Source organism: Myotis myotis, unplaced genomic scaffold, assembly GCF_014108235.1.
Source record: "Myotis myotis isolate mMyoMyo1 unplaced genomic scaffold, mMyoMyo1.p scaffold_m19_p_13, whole genome shotgun sequence".
Classification (NCBI taxonomy): domain Eukaryota; kingdom Metazoa; phylum Chordata; class Mammalia; order Chiroptera; family Vespertilionidae; genus Myotis; species Myotis myotis.
Window position 1 is genome coordinate 2,776,139 of NW_023416317.1, and position 21,506 is coordinate 2,797,644.

The 21,506-nt window shown below is 39.0% G+C and overlaps 1 protein-coding gene across 2 annotated transcripts in view; it reads left to right on the plus strand.

The window, feature by feature from the left end:
* The first annotated feature begins 1,346 nt into the window (after positions 1-1,346).
* The window catches only part of MDFIC2 (MyoD family inhibitor domain containing 2), a 113,497-nt gene continuing 93,337 nt past the window's right edge, over positions 1,347-21,506 (plus strand). For both annotated transcript variants that reach the window (XM_036333785.1, XM_036333786.1), the window contains exon 1: positions 1,347-1,434. In XM_036333785.1, the coding sequence (XP_036189678.1) occupies positions 1,347-1,434 (88 nt within the window). The remainder of the gene's footprint in view (positions 1,435-21,506) is intronic.

The following is a 21,506-nucleotide window of genomic DNA, read 5'->3' on the forward strand; positions in this document are numbered from 1 at the left end:
AAATGAAGTTGGGAAACAGGGTGTAAGGGGTGCCAGGTGATGCGAAAACAGAGCCTTTGGTGGAGACCCTGGGAGGGACCCTGTGGCCAACACCAGCAACGACTCTCCTTGGCGAACAACAGGCCGGCCAGGACGTGGGCTCTGTCAGCACGCATGCCTAAGGGCTGTGCCTCCTGCACCAACCTCTGTTGGAAACAGTATTAGCTCTGACTGAGAATCTAATGACAAAACCGCTTTGAAATGTTATTTCACAGCCTTTTGGGACATCTGCAGACTCTCCACAGAACCGGATCTGTTTTCTTGTTTCCTATACAGTTAGGAAAACTTGTTTCTCAATGTTTCTGCTGCAGGATGAACTTCTAAAGAATAAAGCCTCAGAGGTGTTCTTTCCTTTGCCTTTAACCCAAGTCGTCTCTGCATATTCTTCCTCACCCTCTAATGTTACCCCAAGGATGAGCGGCGGGTGTGGAAGGAAGGGGTGAAGACACTGTCAGGGTGGGAAGGCTATTGTTTCTCCCACTTTCGCAGAGTGTCGTTTTAGATCGGTGCTGGCCTGGAGGAGGTTTTCACTGTTTGAACCACAGGCTTTATATGACCTTAAAAAAGCTCTCAGCCACAAGTTGGATGCTTTGGCAGCGTTACAAACGTAGCACCACCGGCAGGGAGTGCTTCGCTTCCCTGCTCATTTCTGGCCGGGAGAGGGAGGAATGCTGGGCATCGGGAGGCAAGGAGAAGGCTGCCCAGCGCCTCGCACACTGCCTGGCCCCTGGGCCTCCTCCTGGATCCCAGGTAAGCACCGCGGTGCCGGAGCAAGGTCAGCCCAGCTCCTTAGAGAGGCCGGGAAGAGGGGTGCAGTGGGGTCCAGGGAGATCGCCTCACCTTCCAGAGCTCCAGGCCTGTCTCAGCCCATAGGGTTCTCATTCAGCCCAATAAATGGCTGAAAATGTGCTCTTATGTTTTCTTATTATGCATATCTCTGTATATCACTTTGCAACATGCTTTTCTATAGACTATTAAAAACATGAAAACAGCAACAGAATGTTTGTTTTTTACAAATCTGTGGCTAGTTGTTAATCTGTTATTCTCTCATATTCATAAATTATAAAATCTTATAGCACTCTGCTGCTGGGAAATGAAATATTATATAAAGTTTAGTTTTCAATATTAATGTTTTAAAATACTACAAATGGATAAAATGTAAGACAACTTTAGGCAGTGAACTGCAAAACTATAGGGAAAACGCTTTCCTACAATATGGCATTAGTCTCTAAATATAAAGATCAATGTCACAAATTTGGGTTCTTAAACATTTTTTTTTTTATATCACAAATTGTGTTTCCTCTTAGATGTCAGAAACTGAGCTGGAAAACATAAAAGTAAGAGCAGCTGAGCATTTTGAAAAGGACAAAAATAACATTTCTTGGTTGAAGGAAGGTAAGTCCTCTTGCTGTTGATTTTCTCCGAATGTGAAAATTGTGATTTTGTTTATAAGCAAGAGCTAATGTGGGAGATGGAATGCCGGGCAAATCAAATAATATTCGTGCTTCTGATTTTTTTAAAGTTTTCTCCTCTCGGGCTGGGTGGCACGTGAAGGTGCTTGGCGTTGAGCAGCTTGTTTCCCTCTGTCGCAGTAAGCACATGGTTATGCTGGGAGAAAACGTACATTTTCAGCTCGGACAGATTATCCGTGAGGTTCTGGCTGTGCTGTAGGACTTTCTCCTTTAGCCAAGGAGACTAAATCATTTGAGGACAAGAATTTTCTAAATAATAATCACAGCAAGGAAGGCGTGCTGTAGGAAGTGATGTCTACAAATAGAATCGCCATTCACTGCAATTAAAGGGGCCACCTCCCCCGGGAGAGCGGCTGGCCACAGGCACCGTGTGCGTAAGGCGCTGCTGGAAATACACACACAAATCGATATGTTCTCCTAGGACGAGAGCAACTTTGTGCGCTTTTGAAAATATGTATCAGCTCATGATTATTTACTAGAAGGTTTCATTTTATAATCTTTTCATTTTATGAACATCTTAATGTTTCTTAAAGTGGCTTGGTATTTTATTGAAAAAGGTGTATCTTTTACATTATTTCATAAATTTACTCAGTCGTACAGAAACAGCTCCTCATTAGTTGCCATTCCTCAAAATTGCATTCTAAGGTCATGGGAGACTTCAACATATACGTCAAGGAAGTTCTACAACACCAGATCAATACTAGCAATAACATCGACCCATTGCCAATGTGTGCTGATAGTATGCTGAGTCATCACAACAACCTGTGCAACAGTAATTATTCCTAATTTTCAGAGGAGAAAACAGAATCACAAAGGGCTGAAGTAACGGGCTAAGAGGATAAGATTAGGAAGCGTGACAGAGCTGAATTCGATCCCAAAGTGTGTGACTCCAGGGCATCTGAATTAACCACGACCTTATACAACATTTCAAAGGAAAGATGTTAAATTACTTGCAGGGCGTGACCTGCCCCATGCCCCACGAATCACAGTTCATAGCTGGAGCTCCTCTCTGCTAGAGCTCTGCTTCAGGATAAAAGTTGGTGCAGACATGAAGTATTCTCAGAATCACTTCCTTCAAAAAGCCACAGGCAAGAAAATTCTCCAACTTCTCTTTATTAAGAGATGTTTAAATAGAACATTTAAAAAACTGTGAAATTAAAAATTGAACTTGGATCAAAGATTTCCCTTTGCATTTCCTGTGAACTCCAAATCCATGAAGACAAAGGTGTTCTTCACTACTACTGATAGCGATGTTTACATTATTTACTTTTGCTATAATTATGCCATTCTACAGTCTCATATAGAAACAACGATGAAATGGATAGACCAGTCCATTGTTTACTGAAGTATTTTCTTTTTGAAGAAAGTGTGTCCATTAGGTACAGTTTCGACATTAAGTTCTTGTAATCCATAAAAGCCAATTTCCCAGGTGACCTGCTTTATCCCTTTGGACACTTCATTTAAGCTATGTTCAAATTATGTTTAACATATTTCATAAAAAGAAATTGAACCAGATTCTAGATGTCTTTTAAAGTAAATGGACTTGATATTTTATTGAAATGGGTGTACCTTTTACATTATTTCATAAATTTATTCAATCGTAAAGAAACAGCTCCTAAGTAGTTGCCATTCCTCAAAATTTCATTCTAAGGTCATGGGAGTCTTTAACATATACGTCAAGGAAGTTCTACAACACCAGATCAATACTAGCAACAACATTGACCCATTGCCAACGTGTGCTGATAGCATGCTGAGTCAGCCCAACAACCTGTGCAACGGCAACATCTTAATAGGGAACATCTTAATAGGGGATCATCAGAATGAGCTAGTATTCAAACATCAATCCCTTTTTTTAATATTAAGAAAAAGTATACGTGTTGGCTTATTTATTTATTTTTAAAGGCAAACTGGCACATTGGAAAGAGTCGAGCATTTGCAGCTGGACAGGTGTGGTTTTTAAATCCCAGCTCAGCTCCTTGCTAGCTGGGCTGTGACTCTGGCGTGTTGCTGAGCCTCCCGAAGCTCAGCCTCAGCGACGCATGGTGACACCTGCTTTGAGTGACTGTGGAGATGAGATTTCATTATTCTTGTGTGCTCCCCCCCTTTTGAAGCATGATTCAAAATAATATAGTTATATTTTTTGAGATCCTCATTCACATTTGGAACAATCATTAATAGTAAGAGTCCTCTATATTTTTATAGTATTTTATATAAATTTCATCATTTAGTCCCTGCAACAACTTGATATGCAGTAACATTGTTCCCATTTTATAGTTTCAGAAAGACTTTGGATCGTCCTCAAATTTGCAGAGCTGTTAAATGGCAAACTGAATCTGGAACCCAGGTCTTCCAGCTCCAAATTATACTCTGCCTTAAACCACTTTACCACATTGATTTTTCCAATGATTATTAATCAGCTCTCCCCCCCCTTAAAAGTAAAATAGATGGTTTAAATTTGTTCAAATTTTTTCATGAATGACAAAAGTAGTTGCTGCTCATATCACAATGCCTCTTTCCTCCCTCTGCAACTCTAGCTGAACACTCCCCATTGGTGAAAAGTAGAGAATCATAGCAATGCCTCACTGATGAGAGTTGAAGTAAAAGCACCCACTGGATGAATCCAGTGCGGACCTCAGGGTGTGCATCCGACCAATGAGTCATCACCATCATTGCCAACCTGGATGCTAATGTCCTTTCTAATTTCCATCTTCAAACATTCACTCCATTTGTCCAATGAGACTCAGCATTATGAACCATGTGTTCCTGGAGATGAGTCATGAGAGGGGCAGGAAAAAAATAGAAAGAAACACAGTCCTGCACTCGAGAAGTTTCCTATCTCATTGGCTGGCTTTTGCCTGAAAGGCAAGGCGTTGATTGCCTTCCACTCTGCGTCCACTGGACCATGGGGGCGATGGGCTCAGCAAGGGCACCAGAGAGCTGGTTACAGCCACACCCAGAGCTATTACCAACAATTAAGGTGAATAGTGTTTGGGAAACCACTGCAGACCTGAAATGCACTCCTGTCAATGTAATTGAATCCTGTTTTATAGCCTATCCAGGCATCAGGCCTCTATCACTATTAGTCATGCTGTCTTTAAATTCTAGATGATCAGACTGTAGCTCTATCACATTCCTATGTCCCAACTTAAGGAACTCAAGAGCCCAGGAATAAATACTTAAGAGGCAAGACAGGTAATTCTGAGGTAAGATATCCAAGGATCATACTCAGAGAAAACCTGTTTTAAGACAATCAGAACAACAAAATATGATTTTGAAATATGTAGCCAGCACGATGAGCTATCTTGTGCAATTGTGGTCCAAGGTGGTCTAACGGCCAGTCTTGAAGGCGGTCCCTATCTATTTGCACAGGTGGCACGAGGAATGCTGGGAACAGAGTCATCAGAGGGCAGATGCCTGCTTTGTGCTATGGTCAGGGCACACTGGCTAGCTCTTCCTGTAATTAACACAGAATGAGAGGGACAACGGACAGGGACAGCAAGGGCGGGGCCCAGGGATGAAGCATGCTGAGGGCACATGAATTCATAACTAGTCTGCAGAGTGGCAGGGGCAGGCAGAGGAAAGGCTAGGCAGCAAGCCTGGTGATGGCTATGACAGAAACAAATTCAGTAACCCCAAGTGAGAAAATATGTCCTGGGTAAAAGTCATAACAAGGAGAGGAGAAAAATAGGCCCAAATGTGCAAAACTTTATGAAGGGAAAATTGATATAACAGAGAAATTAGGGGGAAATTACAGGTGGAATAAGATGGCATGTAATGCCCCATTAAGCCAGGGAGCATTCTGGGTAAGCATTTCAGTGCCTACCACCTCCACCATTTGATACGGAAGAGAAGCATCAGGGAGGATGAAGCCTTTAAATTGTTGCCATTTGTAGTTTAAAATCACAGCGTCGCCAGTGCTTGAACTGCACACAATTTCTTACACTGTCTCCTGATTTTTCAGGGGAAACTGGAAATCTGAAATTCCGTGTGAAACCTCCTAATTTCTAAAGGTTAAGTAAATAATAACAACAATAATAAAGCACATTGCAGAACAAATTAAGCCAAGTTCTGTGACGCTTTCAGCCCATCGGCTACCAATTTGTAAGAATTTGTATCCCGAAACAAAACCTATTACAATTTCCCCAAAACCAGTTTTCCATAAAAATTGCTCATATGTGCACACACACATGTACATGCACACAAATACACACGTATTTATATGTATGTGCAAAGTCAATTGTTTACAAAATCTGACGTTATGACTGCTGAAATGAAGCCCTTTTCTTGTAATTACCTGGACTTGTTTCAATGAGGCATTCTCTTCTGGCTGTAGTAAGCAGAGGGAAGACCAAAATAACCCAGGTTACCAGTGTGCCCTCAATGTTTATCATCGTCTCATCAGGTGCTGACTTTCCAGTAACTGCTGAAGCCGGTGGGCCTTAGTGGGAAAATCCATATTTCTGGAAGAGGTGTGATTTTGAAAAGAGGAGATGAGAGCAGTGAACAAGTTGCCCTCTGACCTTCCAAGAAACGCCAGGAAGAAAAACACTTGGATGTTGAAAACTGTGTCATCATTTTGAACTAAGTACAAGTAGTCATATGGTGACTAGAGTCTTTGGTGATTTCATGATCATCATTTAAATACATTTTTGAGGAAACTCGCTGAATTTATTTAGTATTAACATAGAGAAGTTGGGTCACCAATGACTTGGCATCTTGAATACATTGGTTATCATTTAATCAGAATTAATACATGTTAGGAATTGATATAACAAGATACTGGAAAACAGCCTAGAGGTCCCCAAAGCCATGTCCTAAATATAAATATTCTCTTCTTAATAAAATGCAAAACTTCAAATCCATATTACAAGAATATCATCTCATTCCTGATCATTGTTTGCCAATGAGATGGAGAAAGTGAGAATCCTACTTTCTATTGATATTCATAAATTCACTGAACTTTCATAATTCTAAATGGACAAAAATCCCCTTCCCTTGCTCAAACATAATTTCAGATTGTAAGCATTAAAACAATTCTAAAATATATATTTTATTCAATTTAGCAACTATTTGATGAGGCTCCTCTTGAGCTCACAGACAACATGTTAGGCAAAGAAACAAAGATGTCAAACAAGGAAAACGCCACTTCTGCCTTTAAGGAACTCATTTACTTACGTGCTTTATAACAATGGCTAAGTATTAATCCAGGATAATTCCCTCACTCAGATACTGCTCGTTTTGCAAAGGCCCCTTTTTCTGACTAGCGTAAGTATGAAGCCACGTTCACGCCTATGTTAAATTGTTAATTTACACAAACAGCATATCTTGAGATTCCTGTTCTTATGTGTACACAGGAAACAGGATAATTAGCTCTTATTTCATTAGTCTTCATTAACTTGTGAAAATGTGTTACCTAATAACCAAAATACAGGTGAGGAAAAAGTAACAGCCAAAGAGAATGTTGTTTTCTGTTTAAACATAATTAAAAGGATAAATTAGATGGGAAAATATGGCTTTGCAAATCATATCAATAAGAAAGACGAGAACAAGATACTTTTATAGGAGTAGTTTTCTGGAGGCTTTCAAACAGGCTGATGTGATAGAGCATGGGGAACGCTCCTTTAGAATCAGTGATTAAGGAGGCTCAGAGAGAGATCTGAGTTGAGAGTAAAATCACAAGAAGAGGCCAGCTCAGCTGTGCAAAAATCTGCAAAGAACATTCCAACAGGGAGAAGAGCTTGTGCACACACAGAGTGGCTCGGAATTCAGAATGGCTGAGTGGGAAAGGAGGCAGGAAGGGTAGAGGAAGGAAGGGAAGGAGGGAGGGAGGGGAGGAAAGAGGGAGGGAGGGACAGAAAAGAAAATGATGGGGAAAGGGAGGGAGGAAAGGAAGGTGCTTAAGTTGCCAATAATGTTGGACTACCTTGCAGGTCTCAGTCAGGAATTTGGATATTTTTTCCTAATTGGAGCCACTGGAGATTCTAAGAAAGAGAATTTGAACAATCACTTATATTGTATGAGCTAAAGAGTACACAGAGTCCTAGCTGGTTTGGCTCCATGGATAGAGCATTGGCCTGCAGACTGAAGGGTCCTAGGTTTAATTCCAGTCAAGGGTTCATGCCTGGGTTGTGGGCTCAATCCCCAGTAAAGGGTGTGCAAGAGGCAACCAATCAATGATGTGCTCTCATCACTGATGTTTCTATCTCTCTCTCCCTCTAACTTCCTCTCTGAAATCAATAAAAAAAAATTTTAAAAGAATACACAGAAATAAAATAGAAGATATTGCATTTGAGTACGTAAAAGATGATAACTGAAATAGGATAAAATTGTGAAAGTGAAACAGAGGAAATAGGATTGGGGATCTATTTCAGAGGTAAAGGCTGCTGAGCTGGCTGGTGCAGTGGTTTGAGGCAATGAAAGAAAGGAGTCCAGGCTGACTACTGGCTTGAGGCACTGCATGATGGTGATGCTGAGTGGAGGGGATGGGAAAAACTGGCTGGAGATGAGAGAACCAGACCTGGGTGAGTCAGATTAAGTGTGAAATGCCTTTGAGGCTTCCCAAATGAAGATTATCAACTAAGCAAAAGGATATGTGAAATCAGTTGTTGACAAGGAAAATCTGCTCAAGATTTTGCTTAAACATGAAGATTGAGAACGCATTTTCTGATAGAGAGAGTAAAGGCAATGAAATAAAATTTCACTTAGAAGGAATGGGACAGACAAAAACATGTCATGTTTCAAAAAGTGAATGAAAACAAGAGTGGCTGGAGCATCTTGACCCAGGGGAAGGCTGGCATTCGAAGAGTGTGGGGAGCTTGCCCAGGAATAGAGCCAAGAACCATTCATAGACTTAGGTCAGCATTTTGGATTCCAATAAACACTTCACCCTGGAAATGCCTACTAAAGATATATTTTACATTACAGTAAATATATTCTACTACATTTTATTTTCAAAAAAATGTAAGGTTAAGTACTATCAAAGGATAATACATTACTATCAAAATCTAATGATTACAAAACAAAGTTTTAATAGTTTGTATTAGGTTCTGAGGAACAGAATCAACAGAGATAGAGGACAGATAGATAGATGATAGATAGATAGATAGATAGATAGATAGATAGATAGATAGATAATAGATAGATAGATGATAGATAGATAGATAGATAGATAGATAGATAGATAGATGATAGATAGATAGATAGATAGATAGATAGATAGATAGATAGATAGGAGGTTTATTATGAGCTACTGGCTTACACATTTATGGAACCTCAGAAGGGCCACAGTGTGCTGTCCCCAAGCTGGAGGCTCAAAAAAGCCAGTTGTCTACTTTCAGTCAAGCCCAGCTTCTGAGAGCCAATGCTTTAAGTCTTGCTTCAAGCAAGACATTCAAACAACCGGAGTGCTGATGTCCAAGGGCAGGAGATGATGGATGCCCTAGCCCAAGTGGAAAGAGCAAATTTGTCCTTCCTCTACCTCTTTGCTCTATTTAACCCCTAACAGATTGGATGATGCCCACCCACATTGGTGAAAGTGATTTTTTTAAAAATCAGACCTCCAATTTAAATGCTAACATATTCCTGAAACACCCTCATGGACTCAGTCAGAAATAATATTTTTGCCAGCAACCTGGGCATCCCTTACTCTAGTCAAGTTGACACATAAAATTAATCTTCACATAGTTTTTGAGAGGAAAGTAACAGACGCTGATTCTAGCTAAATTAATGAAAAGCAGAATGTCTTCTGAGGCTGCGAAGTGGCTCATAGTCAAGAAGCAAAATCCAGGTCCAGAGGGGCAGAAACCGGCTCTGGACAACAAATATGCTCAGGCCGCCGCTCCTGGAACAAATGAATTCCGTATACTTTCTCTTTCCTCTGTCGCTTAGAGTGAAGGCTCCAAACCCAGAGAAGAAAGCTTCCTAGCTTCAGCCGTTTGTCCTGGGCAGACCGCCCGGGAGCCTTGGCTGGCAGCTCCGCGGCCACACAGAGGACGAGAGGTACCTCTTCAGCAGGAATTCGGGCTCTGGCACCACATGCAGGGAGAACAGATGTTGTGTGGCCCCCAAGTAATGTCTGCTCTAAAAGCCAGCACCCCTGACCCGATTGTCAGTGCTCTTCTCCTGAGGGGTGTTTTCTTCAGCACGTGGCATGAGCTGTGGGCGGAGCGCCGGGCACTCCCGGAAGGAGGGTCCTTAGCCTCAATGCCCTTTTGCTGAAGTTCAAATGTCAGAATCACCAGGATTCTCTGATAACCTTATTTTATGTTTAGAAAGTTCAGTAAAATATGAGATTTTCTGTGTTCTCATAAGTCAACAAATTAAAGTCTAGTGGCACAGTCTAAAGCTGACGATTAAAATGTCTTTCCAACTAAGTCTATAAAGTAGTAAGTTCATTTCTTATAAAATGATGATATTGATCCCAATGGAACAGGAGGCCTAGAAAATGCCATGTCAGCCTTGAGACTATGGTCAGATGAATTAATCAGTGCAAAGTCCCTACACGTTGTTAACAGCAGATTTAAAGACTCTCTTTCAATGATGATAGAGCAGTGCATCAAATCCAGAGTGGCCTTAGCTCACCATTATTAATTGCAGTTTTATGAACTCAGAGCGAAGCAATCTGGAGAGTGGGAACTGGTTTCTCCTGTCTCAAAAGGAAGAAGAAAACTGTAGAGAATGAGAAACTTCAAGAGATTTGCTCCTTTTAAGTGAGATTTTTCAGTGGATGAATTCATTTTCCTATATGTCACAACAGCTGTTGATGTGATACCCTTAATCAACATTAGTGTAGTGAGAGAAAAAAGCCCCTTATGTTCTATGCCTCAGGAATAAGGACATTTCATTTCTTGTAAATTCTACAGAGATACTTTATTTTTATGTGATGATGGCCCATTTCTTTCAGCTTAGGAACAGCATTTAGAGGGAATATACTCTCTAATAAAATGCACCTACACTAGGTGTTCACCAGACCATTAGTTAAAACAGGGAATGTGAATAGAGCAAATGAAGACATCCCTCTGCGGGCATGAATCATTGGAGCCATTTGAGCCATTATTTAAGCTTGTCGAAAAGTAAATGTGCGGCAAAGACAAAAAGCAAGGGCAAGGACAGTAGTTCTGCCTGTGTACGACTTCAAGGAAAAATACAGAGGACGCTTCACAGTGGTGAAGTATTAAACAAGACATCAGGCGACTCTTCCTGAGTTGAATTTTCTCACCAACATGGATTTGAAAAGAAATAGCTCCATTAAGAAGGGAAGAAAGATGCTTTGTGATGTCTAATCTCAAACAGCAGACAGTAGGAGAGGAACATCTGCATTTTCCCTCTTCTTCCACTTACAACTTTCTTTCCTGTTTTATATTTAGAGTATTCAGCGTTATAGATAGGGAATCGTATTTCTACCAGTCACCAAAAGACATAAGTGAGTACCTTGAACATAATTTTCTTAAGAATATAAAAAGTTTATATAAATATACTCTTCTGGAGAATTAAAAAGTACATTAAAAGCTATATTCAGACCACAATTAATAAAAGGAAACATTCCACTCTATACATGTCTTAAAACTAATTTCTTGGACTAACATATAAAAATTCAGATTGATATGGTAAACCATTCATAATATAGGAAGCATTTGTTTAACAAAATAATATAAAATCAAGTAAACCAAGTCAGCAAACGTTTGGACTTCACAAGGCACAGACTCACATGGTGACATGCCGTGACTCCTAGGCCCAAGGGACTTGCAATTAGTTGGGAAACAAATAACAGCAACACACCCTGGTTGCCAACGAGGCAGACGAGAGCAAGCGTTCCAGCTGTATCTGAAACAGAGTGGACTGCACACAACCAGTTTGGCTGGAATTGTTTTCAGTATAAATCTCACAACCAAGCCATACGGGTACGTCCAAGTCCTTAGCTAGATGCGGACTTCTCTTAAGATTAAAACAGAGCTTGTTGGTTTGTTTTGTTTTTAATGAATTTGGTGGACTTGGGCTAAAACTACTCTGCTAAAGAGTCACTTGAAAACAGCAGGTTCATTTAAAATATTAACTTAGATTTCTGACATATCTTAAAAGATTTTTTCTGTAAATATTGTTTAAAATAAAAAAAAAAACCCTATACCATAAAAAGATAGACATTCATAATAGATAGGAAAGGACTTCACTTTTCCAAGGGAAATTTTTTTTTTAAATATATTTTATTGATTTTTTACAGAGAGGAAGGGAGAGAGATAGAGAGTTAGAAACATCGATGAGAGAGAAACATCGATCAGCTACCTCCTGCACATCTCCCACTGGGGATGTGCTCGCAACCCAGGTACATGCCCTTGACCGGAATCGAACCCGGGACCCTTCAGTCCGCAGGCCGACGCTCTATCCACTGAGCCAAACCGGTTTCGGCCCAAGGGAAATTTTTAAGTAAATAATTTTTTTTTTTTTTTTTGTAAAGAGGGAAAATTTCACTAAAGACAAACAAAAAGTAATCATACTTGGAGGCACAGTGTACTTATAGGACTGGATACTTGGAGTGTGTGAATTCAGTAAAATGTTAACACTTTGCGATCTGTAACTAAGGAGCCACCCTCGGGCCTCTGAACTCAGGTGAAGTGATCCAGGCTGCGTTCTGTGACATGCGCTCTGATAAAGCGTGTACTCCGCGTCAGGTTTTCTTAAGGAAGTTAGTCTCATTTTGGTCTTTCCTGGATATAACGAGCAAAAATAACTTGTGTCCATCATTTTGGAGACCAAACTAATAATTCTAATTAGGAATTGATTTCAATTTTCAAAAACACTGAACAGGAAAAAGTCACATGGTTAAATATGCATGTTTAAAACACATACATATATATGCACCTATGTTGCTGGAATAAAATATTTGATTCAGTCCTTCCTTCTGGCCCTCCAACAATACAATGCATTTATTAATTATCTACTATTTGTAAGATAACATAGTTTCTACAAGATAATCACACATAACACAGTCAGTAGATGTGTGATGTTACAGGGTAAGGTGGTAGTTATGGGAAGTTCACCATAAATCAATAGATTTAAAAAGGAGAAATGTTAAGTATTAGATTATTAATTGCTTAAGGGCAAGGGTGTATCTGGCTTGTTTACACCCATATATCTGAGTAGCCAGATAGCCCCTGGAGAATAGCAGATGCTCAAAAATGATATAAATAAATGAATCAATACAGAAATAAATATTGAGGATAATACGAAATGCAGACGTAGGTAAGAAGACACGTAGAATTCAGAAAAATTGAGAGTTCAGTTGGGCTATAAGTTGTAACTAGAATTTTAATAGGCAGTATCATTACAAACTGATGAAACTTGATGATCAAAAGTAGAGACAGAGAAGCCTGGGGTGTTCAGAACACAGCACTTGTGTTTGGCTGCAGAGTAAGAAATAAACCTTGCCTATGCTGCAAATGGCTCTTAATACCAGGCCAAATGTCCTAGGACAGGGGTGGGCAACCTGTTTGTGAGTGCGTGCCAAAACCAGCAAAATCTCTGACTCAAAATTCTTCTGTGTGCCAACCCTAATTTTTTGAGAACATGTTACGCCTACTTGGTATCTCTTAAGGTGTACATATGTGAAGAACCTTGAAGGAATAATAAAATTCATTCGAGCAACAAAAACACAGTATACGATGATGAAAAACACATTTATTTTTTAATGTATACATGTACACTGATAGTCCGACAGAAAACTTTATGACTCCGTTTGATATTATCAGTGGGACTTTTGCTGCTGCATCACTGATGACAGAGACTTTACATCAGGTTTCTATTTCGTGACCTTCAGAGATATGCACGAGCTACTACTTTCATCCGTCAGGCTGCTCCTATTACGAGACTTAACAAAATTCACCACTGAGAACAAAGATTCACAAGCGTATGTGGATGAAACCAAAGCACTGGTCGGATCTAGAAAGGCAGGGAGAGTTAAGGCCGAGGCATAGAAATTGCTCTTCCCCTCTCTCGTCAATCCATGTCTATGGTCTTTAAGATAACTTGTTATGTAAAATTATTTATTTATCTAAGATGCACCTACACTGAATTTATCTGCAAAATAAAAAAGTCGATATTAAGAAAAAAAGCTGTAAATGGAAGATTATAAGAGAGGGTTTCGCGTGCCAGCAAAAGTTACTGCCGTGCCATGTTTGGCACGTGTGCCAGGGGTTTCCCACCCCTGGCCTAGGACCAAGGGACGCCATCAGACATATCCAGGGTTATGTGGGGAGATAGACAAGTCACCTCTGTGCTTCAGCAAACATTTGTGATTTGAGAATCTTTATGAAGATAAATTGGGAGGGTAAAATAGAGGTGAAGGGGGAACAGAGTGTCTAATTAGAAGCTTTTTGCATCCACAGATGAGAAATAACGATTTCTGAACTGGGATCATGGTTGGCAGGGCAATGGAAACAGAGGCTGGCACCCAGACAGTGCTCACCCAAGGCCTTGACCATGGGCTGGATACTAAGGGGTAAGAGAGAGAAAGAGTTGCCAGGGATTAAAGAAAGCCTCTGGACTGAAGCAGACTGTGTGTGTGTGTGTGTGTGTGTGTGTGTGTGTGTGTGTGTGTGTGTCCTTATGTAAGTAATCTGTTTACTTTAGAAAAATTTAAAAATATGGATGGAAAACTTACTTCCAATCCCCACACTTGGAGATAGCCGTTGTACATCTTTTCTTATCTGTTTCATATTTGTGTATCAAAGTGTGTATGTATATTTATATATACACACACGAATTACTAATTTCATCAAAATCTGTTTATGCAATATACGTATTTAATAATGTGTTTCCCATACTCATATATGAATGCAAATACCTTTCTGGTTAATAAATATACATTTATAGCATTATTTCAATTGTTATGCACATAGTATTCCACTATTAAAGTAATAAAATATATGTAACCCATTTCCTAGTTTTGGATATTCAGGCTGTTTCAAATGCTTTGCTGCTAAATCTCAGAGAAATGAGATTGTCATTTCCTTATAAGCTGACTAACCAAAAGCACTGGTGTGTCCTCAGACCTCACCCTGGGCTCTCAGGCCACAGTTTATGATGGATTGCACATCAGGTCTTCAGTTCCTTCTCATAAAAGTCATGTGCAGAAGCCTTAGCATGCTAGTCCCACAGTTGCAGAAAGTAAAGCTCAGAGAAGTTGAAATAATTGGGTCCAAGTCCATGGGCAACAGACAGCAAGGCTAGGCCTCAGTCAGGTATGCTGTGAACTGCCCACTTCAGCGAGACCGCCAGGCTCGCTGTGGCCTGCAGCAATTAGCCCGCAGCCCCGCTCCAGCTCCCCCCCCAGCTCCCCCCCCTCCCCCCCGCACATGTAAGTAAACAGGCTCTTTGGATCCAAAATCCAGTGCATTTTTATCAGAGACTCTGCTTTGAAATATGCCTGAAGGCAGATAACCAATAACCCCTAATCGGCACTCATTGGGCAATTATAATGAAAGGAGACTGGCAGAGTTTGGGAGTCATGCAGATGATGCCTCTTTAAACCTGTTACTCACCTAGTTGGATTCTCTAAACAGTATCTTCGGCTCAGGGGAGTTGATAGGAAAGAGGCCAGAGTTATGGCATCAGGCAGACCCAAAGCCGATTTATCTACAGATTGTAGTGATCAAATAGTTCAGAATGAATTACAACTTTGTAATATTACTACATTCATATTTAAGAGATGAAAGTTAGAGTTCAGCTCCCATGATATCCAGTCATTTAAGACACAGTGAGTTATAAGGATTAATCATTTTAATATCTTCCCATTGAAGTTGGCTAACTACACAAAAAACAAGGCGGATAGAGGGGGGAGTGGAAATATTATTTTGTTTGCTGATCTTTGTGAAACAAGCCCTTGAAAATAAAACATATCATATCAAAGCGTGGGTGTGGGGATAATTCCAGTGGCAGAGCGAACTATGATCAGATTAAGAAACAGCAATATATTTTTGCATGGCTAATAAACAGATCAAAAACCTGCAAACCTAAGGATATTTGGATGCAAACTCTAAGTTTAATTTTCCCATATCCCTATCTGGTCATACCATCTCTCCAGCAAGAAAATTACATTATACACAGCCTTGTTTTCCAGTGTTCAGCAAGTAGCACCCACTGTCAACCTCAGATGTGACCTTGATTGTCGTTGTTATATTTAGAATTTAAAAAATGTGTCCCCTTAAATCTTTAAATAGTAGGATTTAGCAAAGAATAAGGACACTCAGTAAAAGCTTTCCTAAAAGCCAGAAACAACATCTTTCAGAGAACCACTCTATAGATATTGCATCCACTGTATTTTTCAATCATGAATTAAATTCAATTATCCTTTGGGGATCAGAAGACTGTAAGTTTATAATAATATTTTAATTCAAATTATAAAGCTATATTTTGGTAATCAAATTATGCTTTACAAATTACCTGATTTCTTAACATGTACCCTCAAAAGGAAAATAACAATAAAAAATGCTTAAGGAAGGAGTTTAAGAAACTAAGTCAAACATTTTTCACTCTCCAAGAAGAAATTTAGTGCAATTCAAAAATGTCTGATTGTACAAATATACCATTGCTCCATAAGGCATCCAGACCTGTGGAATAATAAGCACTCATATTTCTGTCTAATTAATTGAAACTATAGAGATTATATAAATTTGGCATTAGTAATAAGGGAGACTAAGTAGATAACTTTGGGATTAAACAGATATATAGCTTAATTACAGCTTTCTAGTGGTTCAAATATCAAACATCAAAACTGCTCATTTTCACCGAGACCTCCAGGCTTGCTGTGGTCTGTAGCAATTATCCTGCAGCCTCTACTCCAGCTTTCCCCAGCATATTTAAGTAAACAGGCTCTTTGGTTCTTTTGCGTTGTTTTTGCAAGTATTCATTTTATAATAACTAACTAGCAGCCTGATGCACGAAATTCATACAAGAGTAGGCCTTTGCAGCCCTGGCCACCCTCGCAGCCCTGGCTGCCTCAGCTGCATTCAGAAGGTGTCTGGGTGGTTGTTCCGTTGTTCAGGTGTTCGGTCAATTTGCATATTACACTTTTATTATTATAGATTACCCAGAGTCAGGGAAAATAACTTGTACAATTATTAAAATTGTCCCATATGAATTTCAACAAGCAGAGAATTATGCTTACATATAAATTTAGTTTGTTCTCTTTTTTAAAGTAAACAAGGTTTCTATCATTTCAGAAAAACCTTTTGATAAGAAATAATATATACCCTGTCAGTCAATCAACCAACATTAGCAAAGCCATAACACATGTCGAGCAAGAGGGGATATTGGATCAGATCCTGGTATTAGACTAGACCAGATCACACAGTACTGATTAGCGTGTGAACAAAGTTACTCTAAGGGCAATGGGGAAATATTAAATGATATTAAACCCAGAGAGGCTGCTGTTAGGACCTGCCCTTTATAAAGAACACTCTGGTGGTAGCAGAAGGGAGAGGAGAAAAAGTGGTGGTGGAAAGCAGGCAGGAGGGCTTGCGGGTTATGGAGGAAGGCTTAAAAGGGTGGCAATGTGAATGAGAAGCGATCTTGAGCATCTTGAAAATTGGAATGGCCAGGACTTCCTGGCACATTGGTTAAGGGATGCAGGAGACAGAGACTTCAAACACAGTGCCCAGCCTTCTGGGAAATGATTAAGCTCTTTGCTCAATTGAAAACACAGCTATTACACTGTATGCTCCACCTGGTGTGAGTTAAAGAACTAAGTGATCTTTAAAACTAACTTATTTGGAAAGGCATGTTAACTGGCGTCAAGGTGTTAGAAGTGATAGGTTCTGGACACTGGAGCTGAGGACTTTGGCTGACCAAAGTGAGGTCCATATTTCCAGGTCGGCTCTGAGGCAGTAGTCCATCGGGAGAAAGTAGCATGTTTTGAGTTTGTTTCAGTATAGGGGGAAAGTAAGCTGAAGATTTGAGGAGAAAAATGAAGCATAGCATTTAAACTAAGTTTCACAGCATCTCATGTTTTCAACTGTAACCTATTTGGGGGCTTATGGAATGAGACAATCTAAGCTTCGTAGTAGGTGTAAACAACTCATTCATTTGATCTTCCCCTTTTGTAAAGTGAAGGAAAGCATTCACCCTTTCTCCACCAGTAGAAATGCTGCTGGTCTGAATGGCTGATAAGATGTAAAACACATCTAGAATTCTGTTGATGTCGGCAACAGGTTGACCCGCACATTAGACACAAGCTTAAGTTGTGTCCAAAGAGGCTGTGAGGTTTTCAAGTCAGCGTGGGTGCCCTCGTACACACACGTTTGCTTTCTCGTTTCCATGAAGATGAAGGGAAATAATGAGCAAGTGTAGGAACAAGGAGAAAATAAAGGAGGGGCATGGATTTTCATTAAATCCTATTCAGTTTTATAAAATAAGGCCTTATAATGACAACAAATGAAACAATTTTGGTATATGCTTCTTTTTAAATTTGTCATTTACTTTTCACACAGTAGACATACATACTATGTTAGTTTCAGGTTTACAAGATAGTGATTAGACATTCATACACCTGACAAAGTGAAGTGGTCATCCTGGCGCCACACACAGTCGTTACAATAACATTGACTGCATGCCCTTTGCTGTCCTTTACATCCCCTGACTGTGTTATAGCTGGCAATTTGTTCTTCTCAATCCCTTCACCTTTCTCACTCATCCTCCCATCTTCCCTCCTATCTGGCAACTACACATTTGTTCTCTGAATCTATGATTTGTTTCTGTTTTATTTATTTATTTTCTTTTTTAGATTCCACACGTAAGTGAAATCATATAGTATTTTTCTTTTTCTGTCTGACTTATTTCAGCATAATATTCTCTAGGTCCATCTATGTTGTTGCAAATGGCAAGATTTCATTCTTTTTTTAAGCTGAGTGATATTCCATTGTATATATGTATATGTTTTTAAATTTTTATTTTCAATTACAGTTGCCATTCAATATGATATTACTTTCAGGTGTACAGCAGAGTAGTTAGACATTTATATAGCTTATGCAATAATCTCTTATAAATCTAGTTCTCCCCTGGCATCATACATAACTTACTACAATATTACTGAATATATTCCCTAAGCCGGACTTTATATCCCTGTGGCTATTTTGTGACTACCAATTTGTACTTCCTTTTTTTATTATTATTGATTTCAGAGAGGAATGGAGAGGGAGAAATAGAAACATCAGTGATGAGAGAGAATCATGGATCGGTTGCCTCCTGTGTACACCCCCTACTGGGGATTGAGCCCACAACCCAGGCATGTGCCCTTGACTGGAATCAAATCTGGACCCTTCATTCCACAGGCCGAAGTTCTATCCACTGAACCAAACCAGCTAGGGCCCAATTTGTACTTCTTAATCCCTTCACCTTTTTCACCCAACTCCACTCTCATCTGGCAACCATCAATTTTTTCTCTGGTCTATGAGTTTGTTTCTGATTTATTTATGTATTTTGTTTTTTTAGATTCCACATGTGAGTGAAATCTTATGGTATTTGTCTGTCCATGTCTGACTTATTCGACTTAGCATAAAACCCTCTAGGTCCATCCATGTTGTTGTGTATGGTAAGATTTCATTCTTTTTTATGACCCTGTAATATTCCATTGTACATGTGTATTATAATTTCTTTATCCAATCATCTATCAGTAGACATTTAGGATATGTCCATATCATGGTTATTGTAAATAATGCTGCAATGAATGTAAGGGTACATATATCTTTTTAAATTAGTGTTTTGAATTTCATTGGATAAATTCTCAAAAATAGGATTTCTGGATCATAGTTTTTAGTTTCATTTTTTTGAGGAACTTCCATAATGGGTACACCAATTTGAAATCCCATCAACAGTGTATGAGGGTTCCTTTTCCTCCACATCTTCGCCAACACTTGTGGTTTATCAATGATAGCCATTCTGACCAGTGTGAGGTGATATCTCATTGTGGTTTTAATTTGCATTTCTCTGATAATTAGTGACATTTGGCATCTTTTTGTATGTCTATTGGCCATCTGTATGTCTTCTTTAGAACAATGTCTACTCAGGTCCTCTGGCCATTTTTAAATTGGATTGTTTGGGGGTATTTTTGCTGTTAAGTTGTAAGAGTTCTTTATAAATGTTGAATATTAACTCCTTATCTGGTATAGCCTTGGCAAATATCTTCTTCCATTCGGTATGCTGTCTTTGCATTTGGTTGATGGCTTCATTTGCTATGCAAAAGCTATTTAGTTTGATGTAATCTCATTTGTTTATATTTTCTTTTGTTTTCCTTGCCTAAGGAGATATGTCAGGAAAAAACAGTACTAAATGAAATGTCAGAGAGCTTACTGCCTGTGTTTTTTCCTAGAAGCTTTATGTTTGGAGTCTTACATTTAAGTCTTTAATCCATTTTAAGTTTATTTTTGTATATGGTGTAAAAATGTGGTCTAGTTTCATTTTTTGCATGTACAAGTGTATCTGTAGTTTTCCCAACATCATTTATGAAATAGACTGTCTTTACCCCATTGTATGTTCTTGCCTCCTTTGTCATAGATGAATTAACCATATAGGCCTGGGTTTATTTATGGGCTCTCTATTTGTTCCATTGATATACGTGTCTGTTTTTATGCCAGAACCATTCTCTTTTGAATACTATAATCTTGTAGTACAGTTTGGTATCAGTAAGCATGATACCTCCAACTTTGTTGTTCTTTCTCAAGATTGCTTTGACTATTTGGGATCGTTTCTGTCCATATAAATTTTAGGATTATTTGTTCTAGTTCGGTAAAAAAAAAAAAAAAATCTCATTGGTATCGTGATAAGAATTGCATTGAATCTGTAGATTGCAATTAACATTTTAATGATGTTAATTCTTCCTATCCATGAGCGATATAGATGTATCCATTTATTTATATCTTCTTCATTTCTTTCTTCAATGACTTATACTTTTCCAAGTACATGTCTTTTACCTCCTTGGTTAAATGTATGCCTAGGCACTTTTAATGCAATTGTAAATGGGATTTTTTTTAAGTTCTCTTTCTGATTGTTTGCTATTGGTGTATAAAAATGCAACCAATTTCTGAACATTAAATTATATCCTGCTATTTTACTGAATTCATTTTTAGTTCTAATACTTTTTGGTGAAATCTTTAGAGGTATCCTGTTATCTGAAAATAATAATGCTTTTACCTCTTCCTTTCTAATTTGGATGTTTTTTATTTCTTCTTGTATGATTGCTAAGGCTAGGACTCCCAGTACCATTTGAATAAGGGTGATGAAAGCAGCCATCCCTGTCTTGTCCTTATCTTAAGAAAAACACTTTTAGCTGAAACCGGTTTGGCTCAGTGGATGGAGCGTCGGCCTGCGGACTGAAGGGTCCCAGGTTCGATTCCGGTCAAGGGCATGTACCTGGCTTGCGGGCACATCCCCGGTGGGAGATGTGCAGGAGGCAGCTGATCGATGTTTCTCTCTCATCGATGTTTCTAACTCTCTATCTCTCTCCCTTCCTCTCTGTAAAAAATCAATAAAATATATTAAAAAAAAGAAAAAAAAAAGAAAAACACTTTTAGTTTGTGCCCCGTGGGAATGATATTAGCTGTGGTTATTCTCATTTTGCTGTGAGTTTTTATCATAAATGGGTGCTGGATTTGGTTAAATGAGTTTTCTACATCTATTAAAATGATCATTTGATTTTTATCCTTCATTTTGTTTATGTGGTGTATCGCATTAATTGATTTGTGGATTTGAACCAACCTTGCATTCCATGAATAAATCCCACTTAATCATGGTGTATGATCTTAATATATCATTTAATTCAGTTTGCTAATATTTTTTGAGGATTTTTGCATCTTTGTTCAGCAGAAATAGCAAAATGCAACATATTGATTGTGGATCAAAATATACAGCACTTTACATATTTTTATTGTTGGATTTATGCCATTGAGAATAATGCAATCAAGTATCAAATCTTTGGAACCACACTGACCTGCATTTAAATTAGGATTTGCT